Source organism: Cherax quadricarinatus, chromosome 42, assembly GCF_038502225.1.
Source record: "Cherax quadricarinatus isolate ZL_2023a chromosome 42, ASM3850222v1, whole genome shotgun sequence".
Lineage (NCBI taxonomy): Eukaryota > Metazoa > Arthropoda > Malacostraca > Decapoda > Parastacidae > Cherax > Cherax quadricarinatus.
The window spans coordinates 33,282,234-33,306,615 of NC_091333.1; the positions used below are offsets into that span (position 1 = coordinate 33,282,234).

At 42.0% G+C, this 24,382-nt stretch overlaps 1 protein-coding gene across 1 annotated transcript in view; it reads right to left on the minus strand.

Annotated features, from left to right (window-relative positions):
• The window catches only part of LOC128687921 (methyltransferase-like protein 27), a 174,625-nt gene that overhangs the window by 129,785 nt on the left and 20,458 nt on the right, over positions 1 to 24,382 (minus strand). The window contains exon 2 of the mRNA XM_070093466.1: positions 5,895 to 6,017. Within this exon, the coding sequence (XP_069949567.1) occupies positions 5,895 to 6,017 (123 nt within the window). The remainder of the gene's footprint in view (positions 1 to 5,894; positions 6,018 to 24,382) is intronic.

Consider the following 24,382-nt stretch of genomic DNA (forward strand, 5'->3'; position numbering starts at 1 on the left):
TAGTAGTAGTAGTAGTAGTAGTAGTAGTAGTAGTAATGGAACTAAGGAGGTGAGGCTAGAGAGGGACCTGCTGGCATCAAGTAACACCAGTTCCCAGGATGGGTAATATCCTCTTGCTTAGTGATTTTGAAATACTGTAACTACCGGATTTTTGCTTTATAGTGTTACTGACAGAAATTAGTGCAGCTTCAATGCATTTTCTCCGTCTTAAGTCGTCTTCTTTAATAACTAGTTTAGCTTCATTGAATTTCATGAGGTGTCCAACATCGTCTCTATGTTGAACACATGCATTTTTGCGGTCATCATTTCTGCAAGCATTTTTGTGTTCTGCTATCCTAATGTCCGGAGTTCTGGCTGTTTCCCCTACATATACTTTATCACACACCCCACATGGTATAGTGTAGATTCCTGCACTTGTGCCAGAATCATGCTTGGGTTTTTGTATCAGGTTCCTAATAGTAGTTGAAGAGCTGGTAGATATTTTAGCCAGTTTTCTGTCAAACATTTTTGAAACATTAGTGGCAACGTTGCTGACCGGTAAAACAATGTAACTTGGAGGCTTTTCTTCAATTTGATAGGTGTTTGTCTTGCTGAGGATACGTGTTGCACGTTTCCTGCAGTCACGTATGAAGTGTAGGGGAAAGTGTAGTGAACTAAAAGAGTTGGTGATGATTTCTGTCTGATCCTAGGAGAGAGAGTGTACAGGGCAGCAGGTTGTAGAGATGGGGCTTCAGTGAGGTGCAGTCTGTCTCTCGCTGGGGCTTTGTAGTTGGGAGGTAGCAGCTACCAGCAGTGAGGTGCAGTCAACCTGCTACAAGTAACGAAGTGGTTCACACAGTAATGGAAGAGCGCATCAGAAGTAGAGAAAGTTAAGTGAAAGATCTGGAAGAGTGAAGTAACCTGTTCTTCAGGATGGATGTACTTCAGTGGCTGTGATGAAAGAAGATGAGGTACTACTGCCTGCTAATAATGGAGTAAGCGCATTCTTGCCTTGGTTGGTGACTCTCAGGTAAGATATATTGACAGTGCTTTGTAATAGGAATAAGAAGATGAGGAAGATGAAGTGTAAGCCTACCTAGGAGCTAGTGTTGAGACTTGTGTCCATAGGCTGGGTAATATCATGATCAGGTAATGGGAACGGCCGTATCTTGTCTCAGTGCTAGTAGAAATGACATTATTGGAAAGGGTGGAGAGAAGAAAATATGCTAAAATAATGGAGTCATTCATGCATTTCATTAAGTCTAAAGGAGGTCCCAATCTGTGCTCCCTTCTTGCCTAGAAGGGAGCTAGGAAAATAGATGGTTGTCCGGGCAATTGAGTGTAAGTACTGAAAGCTAGACAGATACTGCAAGGGCTGCAATCCCATCTGTTGACTTAACTGAATAACTTTGCTATGAAACATAAGTATGTATCACGAGGATCAGGGTACATCTCTCTGGGCTGGGAGCATTGCTTGCCCGCAGGCTCGATTGAGAGAGAGAGCCATTGGTGTTGAGAATGCCCTGTGATTTTAAACTGATGGAAGATAGAGGTATGGGTGTGTGTGGGAAACAAGCAGGTTGCAACACTTGGGTTGGAAACAGTAAATGTATAAAAGGCATTCAGCATGAAGTTATAAATAAAGACAATAGATCAGGTCAGAAAACAAAGGGGGACAGCAGAGGGCAGCAAGGGACTAGCTCCCTTAAGGTTTACTATACTAATAGCAGGAGTGTAAGAAATAAGATAGATGAGCTAAGATTAATTGCAAGTGCAGGAAACATAGATATTATTGCTATAACAGAGACCTGGCTCAATCTGAAAGATAGAGAGATGCCCTCTGAATGTCACATACAAGGCTATAAATTATTCCACACTGACAGGGTCAACAGGAAAGGTGGTGGAGTAGCGATGTATGTCAGAGACAATTTAAATTGTTGTGTTAGACAAGATATTAAATTAGAAGCGTCAGCCACTGAATCTGTTTGGTTACAGCTTCTTGAGGGCCGAGAAAAACTAATTTTGGGTGTGATTTACAGGGCCCCAAATCTTGATAGGGAGTGCAGTAAACTTCTATGGGACGAAATTCGTAAGGCATCTACATACGAAAATGTTGTGCTAATGGGAGATTTCAACTATAGACAGATTGACTGGAGCAATTTGACAGGAAATTTAGAGTCAGGTGACTTTCTTGATACGATCCAGGATTGTTTTTTAAAACAGTTTGTGACAGAGCCAACTAGGGGAAATAACCTCCTTGACTTGGTTCTTGCCAGTAGGGAAACACTAATTAATAATCTTGAGGTTAATGATGAGGTTGGGGAAAGTGACCACAAATCACTCAGTTTTAATATATCATGGAATTCCCCTAATAATGGCAATCAAGTCTCCGTCCCTGACTTTCGCTTGGCTGATTTCATAAGACTGAAAAATTACTTAGGTGGGCTGAACTGGAATGACCTGACTAAGGGTCAGGTAGGTGGTGATGGTTGCCGATATGATGCTTTCCAGGGCATAGTTCTAGCTTGCTCAGTCAAATTATGTTCCAAATAGGGAAATCAGATCAAACAAAAATGATCCTAAATGGATGAACAATAGATTAAAATATCTGATTGGTCAAAAGAGAGGCATATATAGGCAAATCAAAAGAGGAGAGGGGCAATTGAGAAATCGATATATTCAGTTAAAGAGAGAAATAAAAAGGGGAATTAGAAAAGCAAAAAGAGATTATGAGGTTAAAGTTGCAAGAGAATCGAAGATTAACCCAAAAGGATTCTTTCAGGTATACAGAAGTAAGATCAGGGACAAGATAGGCCCACTCAAAAGTTCCTCGGGTCAGCTCACTGACAGTGATAAGGAAATGTGTAGAATTTTTAACACATACTTCCTCTCAGTTTTTACACAGGAGGATACCAGCGATATTCCAGTAATGATAAATTATGTAGAACAGGACGATAATAAACTGTGCACTATTAGGGTCACAAGTGACATGGTCCTTAGGCAAATAGATAAATTAAAACCTAACAAATCCCCAGGCCCTGATGAACTGTATGCAAGGGTTCTAAAGGAATGTAAAGAGGAGATTAGCACACCTTTGGCTAATCTTTTCAACATATCACTACAAACTGGCATGGTGCCAGATAAGTGGAAAATGGCAAATGTGATACCTATTTTCAAAACAGGTGACAGGTCCTTAGCTTCGAACTATAGACCAATAAGCCTAACCTCCATAGTGGGAAAATTTATGGAATCAATAATTGCCGAGGCAGTTCGTAGCCACCTTGAAAAGCATAAATTAATCAACGAATCTCAGCATGGTTTTACAAAGGGGCGTTCCTGCCTTACGAATTTATTAACTTTTTTCACTAAGGTATTTGAGGAGGTAGATCATGGTAATGAATATGATATTGTGTATATGGACTTCAGTAAGGCTTTTGACAGGGTCCCACATCAGAGACTATTGAGGAAAATTAAAGCACATGGAATAGGAGGAGAAATTTTTTCCTGGATAGAGGCATGGTTGACAAATAGGCAGCAGAGAGTTTGCATAAATGGGGAGAAATCAGAGTGGGGAAGTGTCACGAGCGGTGTTCCACAGGGGTCAGTGTTGGGCCCCCTGCTGTTCACAATCTACATAAACGACATAGATGAGGGCATAAAGAGCGACATCGGCAAGTTTGCCGATGACACCAAAATAGGCCGTCGAATTCATTCTGACGAGGACATTCGAGCACTCCAGGAAGATTTGAATAGACTGATGCAGTGGTCGGAGAAGTGGCAGATGCAGTTTAATGTAGACAAATGCAAAGTTCTAAATGTTGGACAGGACAATAACCATGCCACATATAAACTAAATAATGTAGATCTTAATATTACGGATTGCGAAAAAGATTTAGGAGTTCTGGTTAGCAGTAATCTGAAACCAAGACAACAGTGCATAAGTGTTCGCAATAAAGCTAATAGAATCCTTGGCTTCATATCAAGAAGCATAAATAATAGGAGTCCTCAGGTTGTTCTTCAACTCTATACATCCTTGGTTAGGCCTCATTTAGATTATGCTGCACAGTTTTGGTCACCGTATTACAGAATGGATATAAATTCTCTGGAAAATGTACAAAGGAGGATGACATAGTTGATCCCATGTATCAGAAACCTTCCCTATGAGGATAGACTAAGGGCCCTGAAACTGCACTCTCTAGAAAGACGTAGAATTAGGGGGGATATGATTGAGGTGTATAAATGGAAGACAGGAATAAATAAAGGGGATGTAAATAGTGTGCTGTAAATATCTAGCCTAGACAGGACTCGCAGCAATGGTTTTAAGTTGGAAAAATTCAGATTCAGGAAGGATATAGGAAAGTACTGGTTTGGTAATAGAGTTGTGGATGAGTGGAACAAACTCCCAAGTACCGTTATAGAGGCCAGAACGTTGTGTAGCTTTAAAAATAGGTTGGATAAATACATGAGTAGATGTGGGTGGGTGTGAGTTAGACCTGATAGCTTGTGCTACCAGGTCGGTTGCCGTGTTCCTCCCTTAAGTCAATGTGACCTGACCTGACTAGGTTGGGTGCATTGGCTTAAGCCGGTAGGAGACTTAGACCTGCCTCGCATGGGCCAGTAGGCCTTCTGCAGTGTTCCTTCGTTCTTATGTTCTTATGTTGTTATCAAATTGAAGAAAAGCCTCCAAGTTACATCGTTTTACCGGTCAGCAACGTTGCCACTAATGTTTCAAAAATGTTTGACAGAAAACTGGCTAAAATATCTACCAGCTCTTCAACTACTATTAGGAACCTGATACAAAAACCCAAGCATGATTCTGGCACAAGTGCAGGAATCTACACTATACCATGTGGGGGGTGTGACAAAGTATATGTAGGGGAAACAGCTAGAACTCTGGACATTAGGATAGCAGAACACAAAAATGCTTGCAGAAATGATGACCGCAAAAATGCATGTGTTCAACATAGAGACGATGTTGGACACCTCATGAAATTCAATGAAGCTAGACTAGTTATTAAAGAAGACGACTTATGACGGAGAAAATGCATTGAAGCTGCACTAATTTCTGTCAGTAACACTATAAAGCAAAAATCCGGTAGTTACAGTATTTCAAAATCACTAAGCAAGAGGATATTACCCATCCTGGGAACTGGTGTTACTTGATGCCAGCAGGTCCCTCTCTAGCCTCACCTCCTTAGTTCCATTACTACTACTACTACTACTACTACTACTACTACTACTACCACCTCTACCCACGCGTCACCTCACCTGACTCCTGCCACTATATATATATGTGTGTTTTCTTAGTTTTCTCTGTATTAGGACTGAAGAAGCCACTCGTGGCGAAACGTTTCCTTTAATAAATGTCCTGAACTGTACATAAGTGTCTTTTTCCACATCTTATCAGTATCACCATACCATTTCCTCACATGATTGTGTGTTGGTGTGTGTGACTTGGACCTGACTAGCTTGTTCTGCTGGGTCTGGAGCAGTGCTCCATCCTTGAGTGGAAATGACCCGACTGGGTGGGTCATAGGGATAATCCGGGGGGTGGGTCATTGGGTTAATCCGGGGGGGGGGACATGGACCTGCTACGCATGGGTCAGTAGGCCCGTTGCAGTGTTCCTTCTTTCTTATGTTCATTTATAGTTGGGTTAGGTTAAAATAAATTGTTCTTTTTATAATAAGGTTAGGTAAGTTTTCTAATATTGTTCTGGTGAAAAATTAAAAATTTCAACATTAACATTGTTGAAAAAAATATATCTTTAAACGTACAAGAGAAAATTTTAGAAAGGACTTAATTTTAAATGAGTTCTTGCTAATTGACCAGTTTTACATATTCGGCACGACATATATGTAAGAAATATATATGTAGAAATATGCACATATAATTACGTCTCTTACAACTCATTTACCTTATCATATTTCGTGCAGATTTGATCGTAAATGTGAGTGAGCTGCGAGGGACTTGTACCGGGGTTGATTAGATCTAAAATCCAATCGACACTGACCCCGTCTTTTCCGCTTCTTTTGTCCATCTGTATCGGAAGAGATAATATTATCTAAAAGTGTTGATTTATATATTCCACTATATGATGGTCACTGTACAGTACAGTGATCTCATAACTTTTAATGCTTCTTAAAAATGGTGCTCAATAAAGAGCTGTAACAATATACTACTTGGCCGAAGCCACATTTTATATGGTAATCTACAAAGAGTTGTTACACTGTTATGAATAACTTAAAAAACACCTCTTATACATCTATTGCATGATACTGAAGAGTTATTACATTGATCTACAAACCCTTATACCTGTGATAAATGGTTTAAAAAACCGACAACTTGAAGGCTGAGACGCTTATGTAATATGGGAATTTTTATTGAGGAAACGTTTCGCCACACAGTGACTTCATCAGTCCAATACAAAGCAAGAAGACACTGGACAGGTACCTAAAGAGAAGTACCTGACCAACCGGGCTGTGATTCATACGTCAGCTTGCGTGCGGCCAGCAGTTTGAGGTAATCAGTCCTATGTTCGGTGAGGATGGGGGCGGCGAGGGGAAGAGCAACACCAATCCGAATGGCCTGTGGGTTGAGTCGAGTGCCCAGGGAGGACTTGGGAACAGCTAACAGGAAATCTCCCGAGTGTGGTGCCTTCACTGCCAGGTGACAAGCTTTGTCCTTTCTTGAGGCGTTGGTGAGCATGATCGGTTTGTCCCGGTGGGACTGTGTGTGCTTTTTGGGAGGAGCTGGTCTACTGGAGGAGTCTGTAAGGGTGTCCCATCGCATCGCTGCTTCAGTAAACCTGGGGTCTTGAGCTCCTACCACATCTCTCAAGCGTTCAGGGACGATCCTGAGCTACTTTGGGGATTAGCGTGGACGGTTACAAAGCATGGCTTGCTTCTGCAGTGTTTTAAAAATTGAGGTTGGAGAGTTGAAGGAGGAGGTCTTGCTTCTCCAGGAGGAGATTAGGAGGCTGAAGGTCCACCTCAATGGGTCTGGGAGAGAGTGTGAGGTGGCTGGAGTTGTGGGGAATGAGGCTTCTAGCAGTGAGGTGCAGTCTGTCTCTCGCTGTGAGGAGGCTGTATGTGGGGAGGTAGCAACGGCTACCAGCAGTGAGGTGCAGCCCAGCACCTGCTACAAGTGGCGAGTGGTTCACAGTAATGGGAGGCGCATCAGAGTAAGGAAAGTTAAGAGTGAAGATCTGAAGGTAGGAAATCGCTTCTCTGTTCTTCAGGATGAATGTACTTCAGTGGCCAGTGAAGGTAAGGGTACTACTGCCCCTGCTAATGGAAGTAAGTGCATTCTTGTGGTTGGTGACTCTCAGGTAAGATATATTGACCGTGCTTTTTGTAATAGGAATAAGAAGATGAGGGATAGAGTGTGCTTCCCTGGAGCTGGTGTTAGGGACATTGTCAACAGGCTGGATAATATCATGTCAGATAATGGGAACAAGCCCATTATCTGTCTCAGTGCTGGTGGAAATGATATTGGAAAGGGTAGGAGAGAAGAGCTGCTAGATAAGTACAGGTCAGCTATAGATTTCATTAAGTCTAAGGGAGGGATCCCAATCATATGTAGCATCTTGCCTAGAAGGGGAGTAGGAAATGAATGGTTGTCTAGGGCAATTGGTGTAAATTGCTGGCTAGACAGATACTGCAAGGAACTTGCAATCCCATTCATTGACAACTGGAACAACTTTTATGGCAAACATGATATGTATGCAAGGGATGGGGTACATCTCTCTGGGGCAGGGGTGGTAGCACTTGCAGACTCAATTGAGAAGGCCATTGGTGAAATGCCTATGATTTTAAACTGATGGAAGATAGAGGTATGGGTGTGTGTGGGAAACAAGCAGGTTGCAACACTAGGGTTGGAAACAGTAAATGTATAAAAGGCATTCAGCATGAAGTTATAAATAAAGACAATAGATCAGGTCAGCAAACAAAGGGGGACAGCAGAGGGCAGCAAGGGACTAGCTCCCTTAAGGTTTATTATACTAATAGCAGGAGTGTAAGAAATAAGATAGATGAGCTAAGATTAATTGCAAGTGCAGGAAACATAGATATTATTGCTATAACAGAGACCTGGCTCAATCTGAAAGATAGAGAGATGCCCTCTGAATGTCACATACAAGGCTATAAATTATTCCACACTGACAGGGTCAACAGGAAAGGTGGTGGAGTAGCGATGTATGTCAGAGACAATTTAAATTGTTGTGTTAGACAAGATATTAAATTAGAAGTGTCAGCCACTGAATCTGTTTGGTTACAGCTTCTCGAGGGCCGAGAAAAACTAATTTTGGGTGTGATTTACAGGGCCCCAAATCTTGATAGGGAGTGCAGTAAACTTCTATGGGACGAAATTCGTAAGGCATCTACATACGAAAATGTTGTGCTAATGGGAGATTTCAACTATAGACAGATTGACTGGAGCAATTTGACAGGAAATTTAGAGTCAGGTGACTTTCTTGATACGATCCAGGATTGTTTTTTAAAACAGTTTGTGACAGAGCCAACTAGGGGAAATAACCTCCTTGACTTGGTTCTTGCCAGTAGGGAGACACTAATTAATAATCTTGAGATTAATGATGAGCTTGGGGAAAGTGATCACAAATCACTCAGTTTTAATATATCATGGAATTCCCCTAATAATGGCAATCAAGTCTCCGTCCCTGACTTTCGCTTGGCTGATTTCATAGGACTCAAAAATTACTTAGGTGGGCTGAACTGGAATGACCTGACTAAGGGTCAGGTAGGTGGTGATGGTTGCCGATATGATGCTTTCCAGGGCATAGTTCTAGCTGCTCAGTCAAATAATGTTCCAAATAGGGAAATCAGATCAAACAAAAATGATCCTAAATGGATGAACAATAGATTAAAATATCTGATTGGTCAAAAGAGAGGCATATATAGGCAAATCAAAAGAGGAGAGGGGCAATTAAGAAATCGATATATTCAGTTAAAGAGAGAAATAAAAAAGGGAATTAGAAAAGCAAAAAGAGAGTATGAGGTTAAAGTTGCAAGAGAATCGAAGACTAACCCAAAAGGATTTCTTATGAGTCATGGTAAGCAGAAATCTAAAGCCAAGACAGCAGTGCCTCAGTGTGTGCAACAAGGCCAACAGATTACTTGGATTTATCTCAAGAAGTATAAGTAACAGAAGTCCAAAAGTTATTTTACAGCTCTATACATCACTAGTGAGGCCTCATTTAGATTATGCTCCATCGAGCAACTTTATTTCCTCCATCGAGCAACTTTACTTCCTCCATCGAGCAACTTTACCAGCAACTTAAGGAAGAATTGAAGGCAGCGAAGATGGAGATACGGCGATTGACCGAGGAAAACAAGAGGATTCGTAGTAGTCCTCCTGTTTCGAGTCCTCAGGTCAAGAAGGGATCGTGGTCAGTGGCTGGACAGCAGGGGACGACGAAGTTGACGATCAAGAAGACGAATGGAAAGCCAGAAACGATGAAGAAGAAAGAGACTGCTGTGGAAACTCCCGTGGAAACCTCCAACGCATTCTCGGTGCTACCCGACGAATGTGAGTCTACTACTGGGATCGTCACGACGAACGACAACAAGGAAGGTAAGAATATTGTTGTTGTTGGGGATAGCCAGGTTAGATACATGGATAGGGCATTCTGCTTGAAGGACAGGAGTAGGAGACAAAGGGTATGCTTTCCTGGGGCTGGGATGGAGGACATTGTTAGCCGGCTTGACAACATCATGAACGGTAATGGGATCAATCCTATTATTTGCCTCAGTGCTGGAGGCAATGATGTTGGCAAGCGTAGAAGTGAGGATTTAGTTAGAAAGTTCAGGACAGCTATAGACATGATTAGGAAGAAGGGGGGCGCCCTGTTATATGTGGCATTTTGCCAAGAAGAGGTGTTGGTAATGAATGGTTGTCCAGAGCAATTGGTATTAATTGTTGGCTGGATAAACACTGTAAGGATAATGCAGTACCATTCATTGACAACTGGGACAACTTCTATGGCCGAAATGACATGTATGCCAGGGATGGGGTTCACTTATCCAGGGCAGGTGTGGGTTTTCTTGCTAACTCAGTTGAGGGGGTTGTTAGGACTTTAAACTAGGATTAGTTAGAGGTATGGGTTTTTGCAGGAAAACTGTGAAGTCGCAGGGTAGTAATATGAGTACTAGGAGAACTAGTAATAGGCAAAATGAGGTGGATATTGGAAAGCCAGTGGCACTAATTGACAAGGACAGTAATAGGTTTAGTGGAATAATAGAAAAAAGCAGGAAGGGTAAAGAGAGAGGAGGGTCATTAAAAGTTTATTACACAAATAGTCGCAGTGCTAGGAATAAGATGGGCGAGTTGAGACTAGTTGCTAGTGCAGGTAACATAGATGTATTTGCCATTACTGAGACGTGGTTTAATTCAAAAAGTCGGGACATGCCTGCAGAATGTCACATTCAGGGTTATAAATTGTTCCAAGTAGATAGAAGTATCGGGAAGGGGGGTGGGGTGGCATTGTATGTCCGAGATCGCTTGAACTGTTGCATAAAAACGGGTATTAAGTCTGAAGTAACACATACAGAGTCTGTTTGGATAGAATTTTCAGAGGGGCATGAAAAATTAATTTTAGGTGTGATATACCGTCCCCCAAATTTAGATAGGGACCAAGGGAGACTACTATGGGAGGAAATTGTTAGGGCCACAAGGCACGATAATGTAGTAATTCTAGGAGACTTTAACTTTAGTCATATTGATTGGAATTTCTTGACTGGGAATTTAGAATCATACGATTTCTTAGAAGTAGTTCAGGATTGTTTTTTGAAGCAGTTTGTGACAGAACCTACAAGGGGAAATAACCTGCTTGACTTAGTTCTGGCAAACAATGAATCCCTTGTTAATAATTTAGAAGTTTCAGAGGAACTGGGTGCTAGCGACCACAAATCAATTACATTTAGAATTGAATGGAAGTATGATAGTAGGGATAACTCAGTAACAGTCCCAGATTTTCGCTTAGCAGATTACGATGGGCTTAGAGAACACTTATCATCTGTTGACTGGGGTAACGAAGAGAGCTATCAATATGACAGTTTTCTGAACACAATACATGCTGCTCAAAGAACGTTTATCCCTTATAAGGAAATTAGATCAAATAGAAATGACCCTAAATGGATGAATAATAGGCTGAAATATCTACTAGGGCATAAGAAAGGAATTTATAGGCGTATCAAAAGAGGCGAGGGTCATCTTATGAATCAGTATATTGACATTAAGAGGGACATTAAAAAGGGGATAAGAAAAGCTAAAAGGGACTATGAAATTAAAGTTGCTAGGGATTCTAAAACTAATCCAAAAAGTTTTTTCCAGGTATATAGAACAAAAGTCAGAGATAAGATAGGTCCCCTTAAAAATAACTATGGGCATCTTACTGACAAAGAGAATGAAATGTGCTCGATTTTAAATAATTATTTTCTCTCGGTTTTTACACAGGAAGACACTAATAATATCCCGGTAATTAATTTTTATAGTGGATCAGAAGAAGATAAATTATGTAACATCACAGTCACTAGTGAAATGGTTGTGAAGCAGATAGACCGACTGAAGCAAAATAAGTCACCGGGTCCTGATGAGGTTTTTTCAAGGGTTCTTAAGGAATGCAAAATGGAAGTCTGTGAACCATTAACTAATATTTTTAATTTATCTCTTCAAACAGGTGTAGTGTCTGATATGTGGAAGATGGCTAATGTAATTCCTATTTTTAAAACAGGGGACAAGTCGTTACCGTCAAATTACCGCCCAATAAGCCTGACCTCAATTGTAGGCAAGTTGCTAGAGTCAATTATAGCTGAGATTATAAGAAGCCATCTCGATAAGCATAGCTTGATTAATGATACTCAGCATGGATTCACAAGAGGCCGGTCTTGTCTAACTAATTTATTAACTTTCTTCAGTAAAGCTTTTGAGGCTGTTGACCACGATAAAGAATTTGATGTTGTTTACTTGGATTTTAGTAAGGCATTTGATAGAGTTCCGCACCAAAGACTGTTGAGGAAAGTAGCAGCTCATGGCATTGGGGGGAGGGTGCTCTCGTGGATCGAGTCATGGCTCACAGACAGGAAGCAGAGAGTGTCCATAAATGGGGTTAAATCCGAGTGGGGATCAGTAACAAGTGGCGTTCCACAGGGATCAGTCTTGGGCCCGTTGTTGTTTATAATATATATCAATGATCTTGATGAAGGAATTGCTAGTGATATGAGCAAATTCGCCGATGACACGAAGATAGGTAGGATAATTGATTCAAACGTAGATGTTAGGGAACTTCAGGAGGATTTAGACAAACTCTACTCTTGGTCAGAAAAGTGGCAGATGCAGTTCAATGTGGATAAATGCAAGGTTCTGAAGCTCGGGAGTGTCTATAACCCTAGCACTTATAAGTTAAATAATGTAGAACTTAGCCATACAGATTGCGAAAAGGACTTGGGGGTTATGGTAAGCAGCAACCTTAAACCAAGACAGCAATGCCTAAGCGTACGTAATAAGGCAAATAGATTACTGGGATTTATATCAAGAAGTGTAAGCAACAGAAGTCCAGAGGTCATACTGCAGCTTTATACATCATTAGTAAGGCCTCACCTAGATTATGCAGCTCAATTCTGGTCTCCATATTACAGAATGGACATAAATTCGTTAGAAAACATTCAGCGTAGGATGACTAAATTAATACATAGCATTAGAAATCTTCCTTATGAAGAAAGATTGAAGACTCTTAAGTTACATTCACTTGTTAGACGAAGAATGAGGGGAGACCTGATCGAAGTGTATAAGTGGAAGATAGGTATTAATAGGGGTGATATTAACAAGGTCTTGAGGATATCTCTCCAAGAGAGAACCCGCAGTAATGGATTTAAATTAGATAAGTTTAGATTTAGAAAGGACATAGGAAAGTATTGGTTTGGAAATAGGGTAGTTGATGAGTGGAACAGTCTACCTAGTTGGGTTATTGAGGCTTGGACTTTGGGTAGTTTCAAATTTAGGTTGGATAAGTACATGAGTGGGAGGGGTTGGATTTGAGTGGGACTTGCACATCGGAGCTTGTTTCTTGGGTGGCATTGAAAATTGGGTTGGGCAAATGTTTTGTTAGTGGGATGAATTGTAAGGGACCTGCCTAGTATGGGCCAACGGGCCTTCTGCAGTGTTCCTCCTTTCTTATGTTCTTATGTTCTTATGAGTAGCTTTTGGTAGAGGTCGTTTAGATAATGACCTGCCTTGTATAGGCCAGTAGGCCTTCTGCAGTGTTCCTCCATTCTTATGTTCTTATGTATACAGAAGTAAGATTAGGGACAAGATAGGCCCACTCAAAAGTTCCTCGGGTCAGCTCACTGACAGTGATAAGGAAATGTGTAGAATTTTTAACACATACTTCCTCTCAGTTTTTACACAGGAGGATACCAGCGATATTCCAGTAATGCTAAATTATGTAGAACAGGACGATAATAAGCCGTGCACGATTAGGGTCACAAATGACATGGTCCTTAGGCAAATAGATAAATTAAAACCTAACAAACCCCCAGGCCCTGATGAACTGTATGCAAGGGTTCTAAAGGAATGTAAAGAGGAGCTTAGCACACATTAAATAAATAAATAACAAAAAGGCACAATACCGTGACTGGAACGATACACAAATAACCCGCACATAAAAGACAGAAGCTTACGACGACGTTTCGGTCCGACTTGGACCATTGACAAAGTCACACTAACAGAGGAGGAGCAGAACGGCTATATATAGGCAGGAAGAGGTGGAGGTAGTAGTAGTGGTAGAAGTAGTAGTAGTAGTAGTACAAGAATTGTATATAATACCGACAGGATGAAATGACACATGCACAACACCCGGGCATCCCCACCGTAGACGTTTCGCCATCCAGCCAGCCACTGGATGGCGAAACGTCCACAACAAAGACAACCAGACGCCGCACATGTGTCTAATTTCATCAGTAGATGTAGTAGAAGAAGAAGAGGTAGTAGTAGTGGTAGTGGTAGAAGTGGGAAATAAGGAAGACGAGCCAGTCAAATACAAAGGAAGGGGAGCACTGCAAGAGAGCTAGAAACCCACAGAGGGAGAGCAAGCGCACCGAGGTGCGTGAAAGGGGAAGTGGTGAAATAAAATAAAGAAGGAACAGAAACACGAGACAGGAGAGAGAAAGACAACCCAGAGGAGAAAAGGAGAGAGGAAAGGGGAAGAGGAAGAAGAAAAAGAAGAAGAAGAAAAAATGAGGATTCAGGTTAAGTCACGGGTGTTCTGAAGTTTGGAGCATTTTACAATGTAGTGGGAGAGGAAGGCATCTACAGAGACGAAGCCAGGGCTAAGGTTCATACAAGGAAAGTTGTGTATAAGAGAGGATTCAACTAAGCGGCGACTGTTCGAGTTGGAAGTAGGGAAGACAGTTTTAGCAGAAGACCAGTCAATAGGATGGCTATGATCTCTGACGTGACAGAAAAGAGCATTGTTAGTGTCGGCAAGCCAAATGTGTGTTTAGCACACATTTGGCTAATCTTTTCAACATATCACTACAAACTGGCATGGTGCCAGATAAGTGGAAAATGGCAAATGTGATACCTATTTTCAAAACAGGTGACAGGTCCTTAGCTTCGAACTATAGACCAATAAGCCTAACCTCCATAGTGGGAAAATTTATGGAATCAATAACTGCCGAGGCAGTTCGTAGCCACTTGAAAAGCATAAATTAATCAACGAATCTCAGCATGGTTTTACAAAGGGGCGTTCCTGCCTTACGAATTTATTAACTTTTTTCACTAAGGTATTTGAGGAGGTAGATCATGGTAATGAATATGATATTGTGTATATGGACTTCAGTAAGGCTTTTGACAGGGTCCCACATCAGAGACTATTGAGGAAAATTAAAGCACATGGAATAGGAGGAGAAATTTTTTCTTGGATAGAGGCATGGTTGACAAATAGGCAGCAGAGAGTTTGCATAAATGGGGAGAAATCAGAGTGGGGAAGCGTCACGAGCGGTGTTCCACAGGGGTCAGCGTTGGGCCCCCTGCTGTTCACAATCTACATAAACGACATAGATGAGGGCATAAAGAGCGACATCGGCAAGTTTGCCGATGACACCAAAATAGGCCGTCGAATTCATTCTGACGAGGACATTCATAAGAACATAAGAACATAAGAAAGGAGGAACACTGCAGCAGGCCTGTTGGCCCATACTAGGCAGGTCCTTTACAATTCATCCCACTAACAAACATTTGACCAACCCAATTTTCAATGCTACCCAAGAAATAAGCTCTGATGTGCAAGTCCCACTCAAATCCAACCCCTCCCACTCATGTACTTATCCAACCTAAATTTGAAACTACCCAAAGTCCTAGCCTCAATAACCCAACTAGGTAGACTGTTCCACTCATCAACTACCCTATTTCCAAACCAATACTTTCCTATGTCCTTTCTAAATCTAAACTTATCTAATTTAAATCCATTACTGCGGGTTCTCTCTTGGAGAGATATCCTCAAGACCTTGTTAATATCCCCTTTATTAATACCTATCTTCCACTTATACACTTCGATCAGGTCTCCCCTCATTCTTCGTCTAACAAGTGAATGTAACTTAAGAGTCTTCAATCTTTCTTCATAAGGAAGATTTCTAATGCTATGTATTAATTTAGTCATCCTACGCTGAATGTTTTCTAACGAATTTATGTCCATTCTGTAATATGGAGACCAGAATTGAGCTGCATAATCTAGGTGAGGCCTTACTAATGATGTATAAAGCTGCAGTATGACCTCTGGACTTCTGTTGCTTACACTTGGAAATAAATGGTATAAAATACCGACACAATGGCAATATAAACACAAATGCAGTATAATGTGATCCTTTATTGACTACGTTTCGCCCACACAGTGGGCTTTTTCAAGTCACAAACAGAACTTCTGTTTGTGACTTGAAAAAGCCCACTGTGTGGGCGAAACGTAGTCAATAAAGGATCACATTATACTGCATTTGTGTTTATATTGCCGTTGCTTACACTTCTTGATATAAATCCCAGTAATCTATTTGCCTTATTACGTACGCTTAGGCATTGCTGTCTTGGTTTAAGGTTGCTGCTTACCATAACCCCCAAGTCCTTTTCGCAATCTGTATGGCTAAGTTCTACATTATTTAACTTATAAGTGCTAGGGTTATGGACACTTCCGAGCTTCAGAACCTTGCATTTATCTACATTGAACTGCATCTGCCACTTTTCTGACCAAGAGTAGAGTTTGTCTAAATCCTCCTGAAGTTCCCTAACATCTACGTTTGAATCAATTATCCTACCTATCTTCGTGTCATCGGCGAATTTGCTCATATCACTAGTAATTCCTTCATCAAGATCATTGATATATATTATAAACAACAACGGGCCCAAGACTGATCCCTGTGGAACGCCACTTGTTACTGATCCCCACTCGGATTTAACCCCATTTATGGACACTCTCTGCTTCCTGTCTGTGAGCCATGATTCTATCCACGAGAGCACTCTTCCCCCAATGCCATGAGCTGCTACTTTCTTCAACAGTCTTTGGTGCGGAACTCTATCAAATGCCTTACTAAAATCTAAGTAAATAATATCAAATTCTTTATCGTGGTCAACAGCCTCAAAAGCTTTACTGAAAAAAGTTAATAAATTAGTTAGACAAGACCGGCCTCTTGTGAATCCATGCTGAGTATCATTAATCAAGCTATGCTTATCGAGATGGCTTCTTATAATTTGAGCTATAATTGACTCTAGTAATTTGCCTACAATTGAGGTCAGGCTTATTGGGCGGTAATTTGACGGTAACGACTTGTCCCCTGTTTTAAAAATAGGAATTACATTAGCCATCTTCCACATATCAGACACTACACCTGTTTGAAGAGATAAATTAAAAATATTAGTTAATGGTTCACAGACTTCCATTTTGCATTCCTTTAGAACCCTTGAAAAAACCTCATCAGGACCCGGTGACTTATTTTGCTTCAGTCGGTCTATCTGCTTCACAACCATTTCACTAGTGACTATGATGTTACATAATTTATCTTCTTCTGGCCCACTATAAAAATTAATTACCGGAACACTACTAGTGTCTTCCTGTGTAAAAACCGAGAGAAAATAATTATTTAAAATCGAGCACATTTCATTCTCTTTGTCAGTAAGATGCCCATAGTTATTTTTAAGGGGACCTATCTTATCTCTGACTTTTGTTCTATATACCTGGAAAAAACTTTTTGGGTTAGTTTTAGAATCCCTAGCAACTTTAATTTCATAGTCCCTTTTAGCTTTTCTTATCCCCTTTTTAATGTCCCTCTTAGTGTCAATATACTGATTCATAAGATGACCCTCGCCTCTTTTGATACGCCTATAAATTCCTTTCTTATGCCCTAGTAGATATTTCAGCCTATTATTCATCCATTTTGGGTCATTTCTATTTGATCTAATTTCTTTATAAGGGATAAATGTTCTTTGAGCAGCATGTATTGTGTTCAGAAAACTGTCATATTGATAGCTCTCTTCGTTACCCCAGTCAACAGATGATAAGTGTTCTCTAAGCCCATCGTAATCTGCTAAGCGAAAATCTGGGACTGTTACTGAGTTATCCCTACTATCATACTTCCATTCAATTCTAAATGTAATTGATTTGTGGTCGCTAGCACCCAGTTCTTCTGAAACTTCTAAATTATTAACAAGGGATTCATTGTTTGCCAGAACTAAGTCAAGCAGGTTATTACCCCTTGTAGGTTCTGTCACAAACTGCTTCAGAAAACAATCCTGAACTACTTCTAAGAAGTCGTATGATTCTAAATTCCCAGTCAAGAAATTCCAATCAATATGACTAAAGTTAAAGTCTCCTAGAATTACTACATTATCGTGCCTTGTGGCCCTAACAATTTCCTCCCATAGTAGTCTTCCCTGGTCCCTATCTAAATTTGGGGGACGGTATATCACACCTAAAGTTAATTTTTCATGCCCCTCTGAAAATTCTATCCAAACAGACTCTGTATGTGTTACTTCAGACTTAATACCCGTTTTAATGCAACAGTTCAAGCGATCTCGGACATACAATGCCACCCCACCCCCCTTCCCGATACTTCTATCTACTTGGAACAATTTGAAACCCTGAATGTGACATTCTGCAGGCATGTCCCGACTTTTTGAATTAAACCACGTCTCAGTAATGGCAAATACATCTATGTTACCTGCACTAGCAACTAGTCTCAACTCGTCCATCTTATTCCTAGCACTGCGACTATTTGTGTAATATATACTTAAGGACCCTCCTTTCTCTTTATCATTCCTGCTCCTTTCTGTTATTCCACTAAACCTATTACTGTCCTTGTCAATTAGTGCCACTGGCCTTCCGATATCCACCTCATTTTGCCTATTACTAGTTTTCCTAGTACTCATATTACTACCCTGAGACTTCACAGTTTTCCCGCAGAAACCCATACCACTAACTATTCCTAGTTTAAAGACCTAACAGCTCCCTCCACTGCGTTGGCCAGTGCTCCCACCCCACACCTAGACAAGTGAACCCCATCCCTGGCATACATGTCATTTCTGCATAGAAGAGGTCCCAGTTGTCAATGAATGTTACCGCATTTTCCTTACAGTATTTGTCCAGCCAGCAATTGACACCAATTGCTCTGGACAACCATTCATTTCCAACTCCTCTCCTTGGCAAAATGCCACATATGACAGGTTTCCCACCCTTCTTCCTAATTATCTCTATTGCTGACCTATACCTGCTAATCAGGTCCTCACTCCTACGTCTGCCAACATCTTTGCCTCCAGCTCTGTGAAGACCTGTTTGTGTGCTCTTGAGTGGTGACCTGTACTTTGAGTGCTGACCTGTATTAACTCTGTGAAGAAGTGTCTTGTTTGCTCCCGTGGACTGAACCAAGATGCCCTCCATCGAGCAACTTTACCAGCAACTTAAGGAAGAATTGAAGGCAGCGAAGATGGAGATACGGCGATTGACCGAGGAAAACAAGAGGATTCGTAGTAGTCCTCCTGTTTCGAGTCCTCAGGTCAAGAAGGGATCGTGGTCAGTGGCTGGACAGCAGGGGACGACGAAGTTGACGATCAAGAAGACGAATGGAAAGCCAGAAACGATGAAGAAGAAAGAGACTGCTGTGGAAACCTCCAACGCATTCTCGGTGCTACCCGACGAATGTGAGTCTACTACTGGGATCGTCACGACGAACGACAAGGAAGGTAAGAATATTGTTGTTGTTGGGGATAGCCAGGTTAGATACATGGATAGGGCATTCTGCTTGAAGGACAGGAGTAGGAGACAAAGGGTATGCTTTCCTGGGGCTGGGATGGAGGACATTGTTAGCCGGCTTGACAACATCATGAACGGTAATGGGATCAATCCTATTATTTGCCTCAGTGCTGGAGACAATGATGTAGGCAAGCGTAGAAGTGAGGATTTAGTTAGAAAGTTCAGGACAGCTATAGACATGATTAGGAAGAAGGGGGGCGCCCTGTTATATGTGGCATTTTGCCAAGAAGAGGTGTTGGTAATGAATGGTTGTCCAGAGCAATTGGTATTAATTGTTGGCTGGATAAACACTGTAAGGATAATGCAGTACCATTCATTGACAACTGGGACAACTTCTATGGCCGAAATGACATGTATGCCAGGGATGGGGTTCACTTATCCAGGGCAGGTGTGGGTTTTCTTGCTAACTCAGTTGAGGGGGTTGTTAGGACTTTAAACTAGGATTAGTTAGAGGTATGGGTTTAGAAATGATAAATAATGAGTATGAATATATTGTCTTATGCTCTGATATTAAGAATCTTAATAGTAACTGTCATGGAGTAACTCTGGGTAATGATAATTTCAGAAATTGTGTAAAAACAAAGATGAATAGGAAAAATGTGCAGAAGAAAAAACATATGATGGTATTTTATGCTAACAGTCGAAGTGCAAGAAATAAAATTAATGAACTACGTTTGGTAGCATGTGCTGGGAACTTTGATATCATTGCATTAACTGAAACGTGGTATGATTTAAAGAGTCGGGATATGACTGCTGAGTGTAATATTCAGGGATTTAAGTTATTCAATGTGGATAGATGTAATGGGAGGGGGGGAGGAGTTGCATTGTATGTTCGAGAAAATATTAATTGTTGCATAAAAAAAGGTATAAAAATAGATGGAGCAGTAACAGAGTCTGTTTGGGTAGAGTTCGTGGAGGGTCAAGAAAAACTAATTCTACACTCAACACTAACACCACCAAGCACTACTACACTACACTCAACACTAACACCACCAAGCACTACTACACTACACTCAACACTAACACCACCAAGCACTACTACACTACACTCAACACTAACACCACCAAGCACTACTACACTACACTCAACACTAACACCACCAAGCACTACTACACTACACTCAACACTAACACCACCATGCACTACTACACCACACTCAACACTAACACCACCAAGCACTACTACACTACACTCAACACTAACACCACCATGCACTACTACACTACACTCAACACTAACACCACCAAGCACTACTACACTACACACAACACTAACACCACCATGCACTACTACACTACACACAACACTAACACCACCAAGCACTACTACACTACACACAACACTAACACCACCAAGCACTACTACACTACACTCAACACTAACACCACCATGCACTACTACACTACACACAACACTAACACCACCAAGCACTACTACACTACACACAACACTAACACCACCAAGCACTACTACACTACACTCAACACTAACACCACCATGCACTACTACACTACACACAACACTAACACCACCAAGCACTACTACACTACACACAACACTAACACCACCAAGCACTACACTACTACACTACACACAACACTAACACCACCAAGCACTACACTACTACACTCAACACTAACACCACAAAGCACTACACTACTACACTACACACAACACCAACACCACCAAGCACTACACTACTACACTCAACACTAACACCACCAAGCACTACACTACTACACTACACACAACACTAACACCACCAAGCACTACACTACTACACTACACACAACACTAACACCACCATGCACTACTACACTACACACAACACTAACACCACCAAGCACTACTACACTACACTCAACACTAACACCACCAAGCACTACTACACTACACTCAACACTAACACCACCAAGCACTACTACACTACACTCAACACTAACACCACCAAGCACTACTACACTACACTCAACACTAACACCACCAAGCACTACTACACTACACTCAACACTAACACCACCAAGCACTACTGCACTACACTCAACACTAACACCACCAAGCACTACACTACTACACTCAACACTAACACCACCAAGCACTACACTACTACACTACACTCAACACTAACACCACCAAGCACTACTACACTACACTCAACACTAACACCACCATGCACTACTACACTACACTAAACACTAAAAACTCCAAGCACTACTGCACTACACTCAACAGTAACACCACAAAGCACTACTACACTACTCTCAACACAAACACCACCAAGCACTACAACACTACACTCAACACTAACACCAAAAAAAGACTACTACACTACAATCAACACTAACACCACCAAGCACACTCAACACTTACACTAGCTACACCAAGCAGTACTCCACCACACTCAACACTTCTACTTGCCACTCCAGGCACTAATGTACCACACTCAACACTTACACTAGCTACACAAAGCAGTACTCCACCACACTCAACACTTACACTAGCTACACCAAGCAGTACTCCACCACACTCAACACTTCTACTTGCCACTCCATGCACTACTATACCACACTCAACACTTACACTAGCTACACCAAGCATTACTCCACCACACTCAACACTTACACTAGCTACACAAAGCAGTACTCCACCACACTCAACACTTACACTAGCTACACCAAGCAGTACTCCACCACACTCAACACTTACACTAGCTACACCAAGCAGTACTCCACCACACTCAACACTTCTACTTGCCTCTCCAGGCACTACTGTACCACACTCAACACTTACACTAGCTACACCAAGCAGTACTCCACCACACTCAACACTTCTACTTGCCACTCCAGGCACTACTGTACCACACTCAACACTTACACTAGCTACACAAAGCAGTACTCCACCACACTCAACACTTCTACTTGCCACTCCAGGCACTACTGTACCCCACTCTCCACTTACACTAGCTACACCAAGCAGTACTCCACCACACTCAACACTTACACTAGCTACACCAAGCAGTACTCCACCACACTCAACACTTACACTAGCTACACCAAGCAGTACTCCACCACACTCAACACTTACACTAGCTACACCAAGCAGTACTCCACCACACTCAACACTTACACTAGCTACACAAAGCAGTACTCCACCACACTCAACACTTACACTAGCTACACCAAGCAGTACTCCAGCACACTCAACACTTACACTAGCTACACCAAGCAGTACTCCATCACACTCAACACTTACACTAGCTACACAAAGCAGTACTCCACCACACTCAACACTTACACTAGCGACACAAAGCAGTATTCCACCACACTCAACACTTACACTAGCTACACCAAGCAGTACTCCACCACACTCAACACTTCTACTTGCCACTCCAGGCACTACTGTACCACACTCAACACTTACACTAGCTACACCAAGCATTACTCCACCACACTCAACACTTACACTAGCTACACAAAGCAGTACTCCACCACACTCAACACTTACACTAGCTACACCAAGCAGTACTCCACCACACTCAACGCTTACACTAGCTACACCAAGCAGTACTCCACCACACTCAACACTTCTACTTGCCACTCCAGGCACTACTGTACCACACTCAACACTTACACTAGCTACACCAAGCAGTACTCCAGCACACTCAACACTTACACTAGCTACACCAAGCAGTACTCCATCACACTCAACACTTACACTAGCTACACAAAGCAGTACTCCACCACACTCAACACTTACACTAGCTACACCAAGCAGTACTCCACCACACTCAACACTTCTACTTGCCACTCCAGGCACTACTGTACCACACTCAACACTTACACTAGCTACACCAAGCAGTACTCCACCACACTCAACACTTACACTAGCTACACCAAGCAGTACTCCACCACACTCAACACTTCTACTTGCCACTCCAGGCACTACTGTACCACACTCAACACTTACACTAGCTACACAAAGCAGTACTCCACCACACTCAACACTTACACTAGCTACACCAAGCAGTACTCCACCACACTCAACACTTACACTAGCTACACAAAGCAGTACTCCACCACACTCAACACTTACACTAGCTACACCAAGCAGTACTCCACCACACTCAACACTTACACTAGCTACACCAAGCAGTACTCCATCACACTCAACACTTACACTAGCTACACCAAGCAGTACTCCACCACACTCAACACTTCTACTTGCCACTCCAGGCACTACTGTACCACACTCAAACTTACACTAGCTACACCAAGCAGTACTCCACCACACTCAACACTTACACTAGCTACACCAAGCAGTACTCCACCACACTCAACACTTCTACTTGCCACTCCAGGCACTACTGTACCACACTCAACACTTACACTAGCTACACCAAGCAGTACTCCACCACACTCAACACTTCTACTTGCCACTCCCGGCACTACTGTACCCCACTCTCCACTTACACTAGCTACACAAAGCAGTACTCCACCACTCTCAACACTTCTACTTGCCACTCCAGGCACTACTGTACCACACTCAACACTTACACTAGCTACACCAAGCAGTACTCCACCACTCTCAACACTTCTACTTGCCACTCCAGGCACTACTGTACCACACTCAACACTTACACTAGCTACACCAAGCAGTACTCCACCACTCTCAACACTTCTACTTGCCACTCCAGGCACTACTGTACCACACTCAACACTTACACAAGCTACCCCAAGCAGTACTCCACCACACTCAACACTTCTACTTGCCACTCCAGGCACTACTGTACCACACTCAACACTTACACTAGCTACACCAAGCAGTACTCCACCACACTCAACACTTCTACTTGCCACTCCAGGCACTACTGTACCACACTCAACACTTACACTAGCTACACCAAGCAGTACTCCACCACACTCAACACTTCTACTTGCCACTCCAGGCACTACTGTACCACACTCAACAATTACACTAGCTACACCAAGCAGTACTCCACCACACTCAACACTTCTACTTGCCACTCCAGGCACTACTGTACCACACTCAACACTTACACTAGCTACACCAAGCAGTACTCCACCACACTCAACACTTA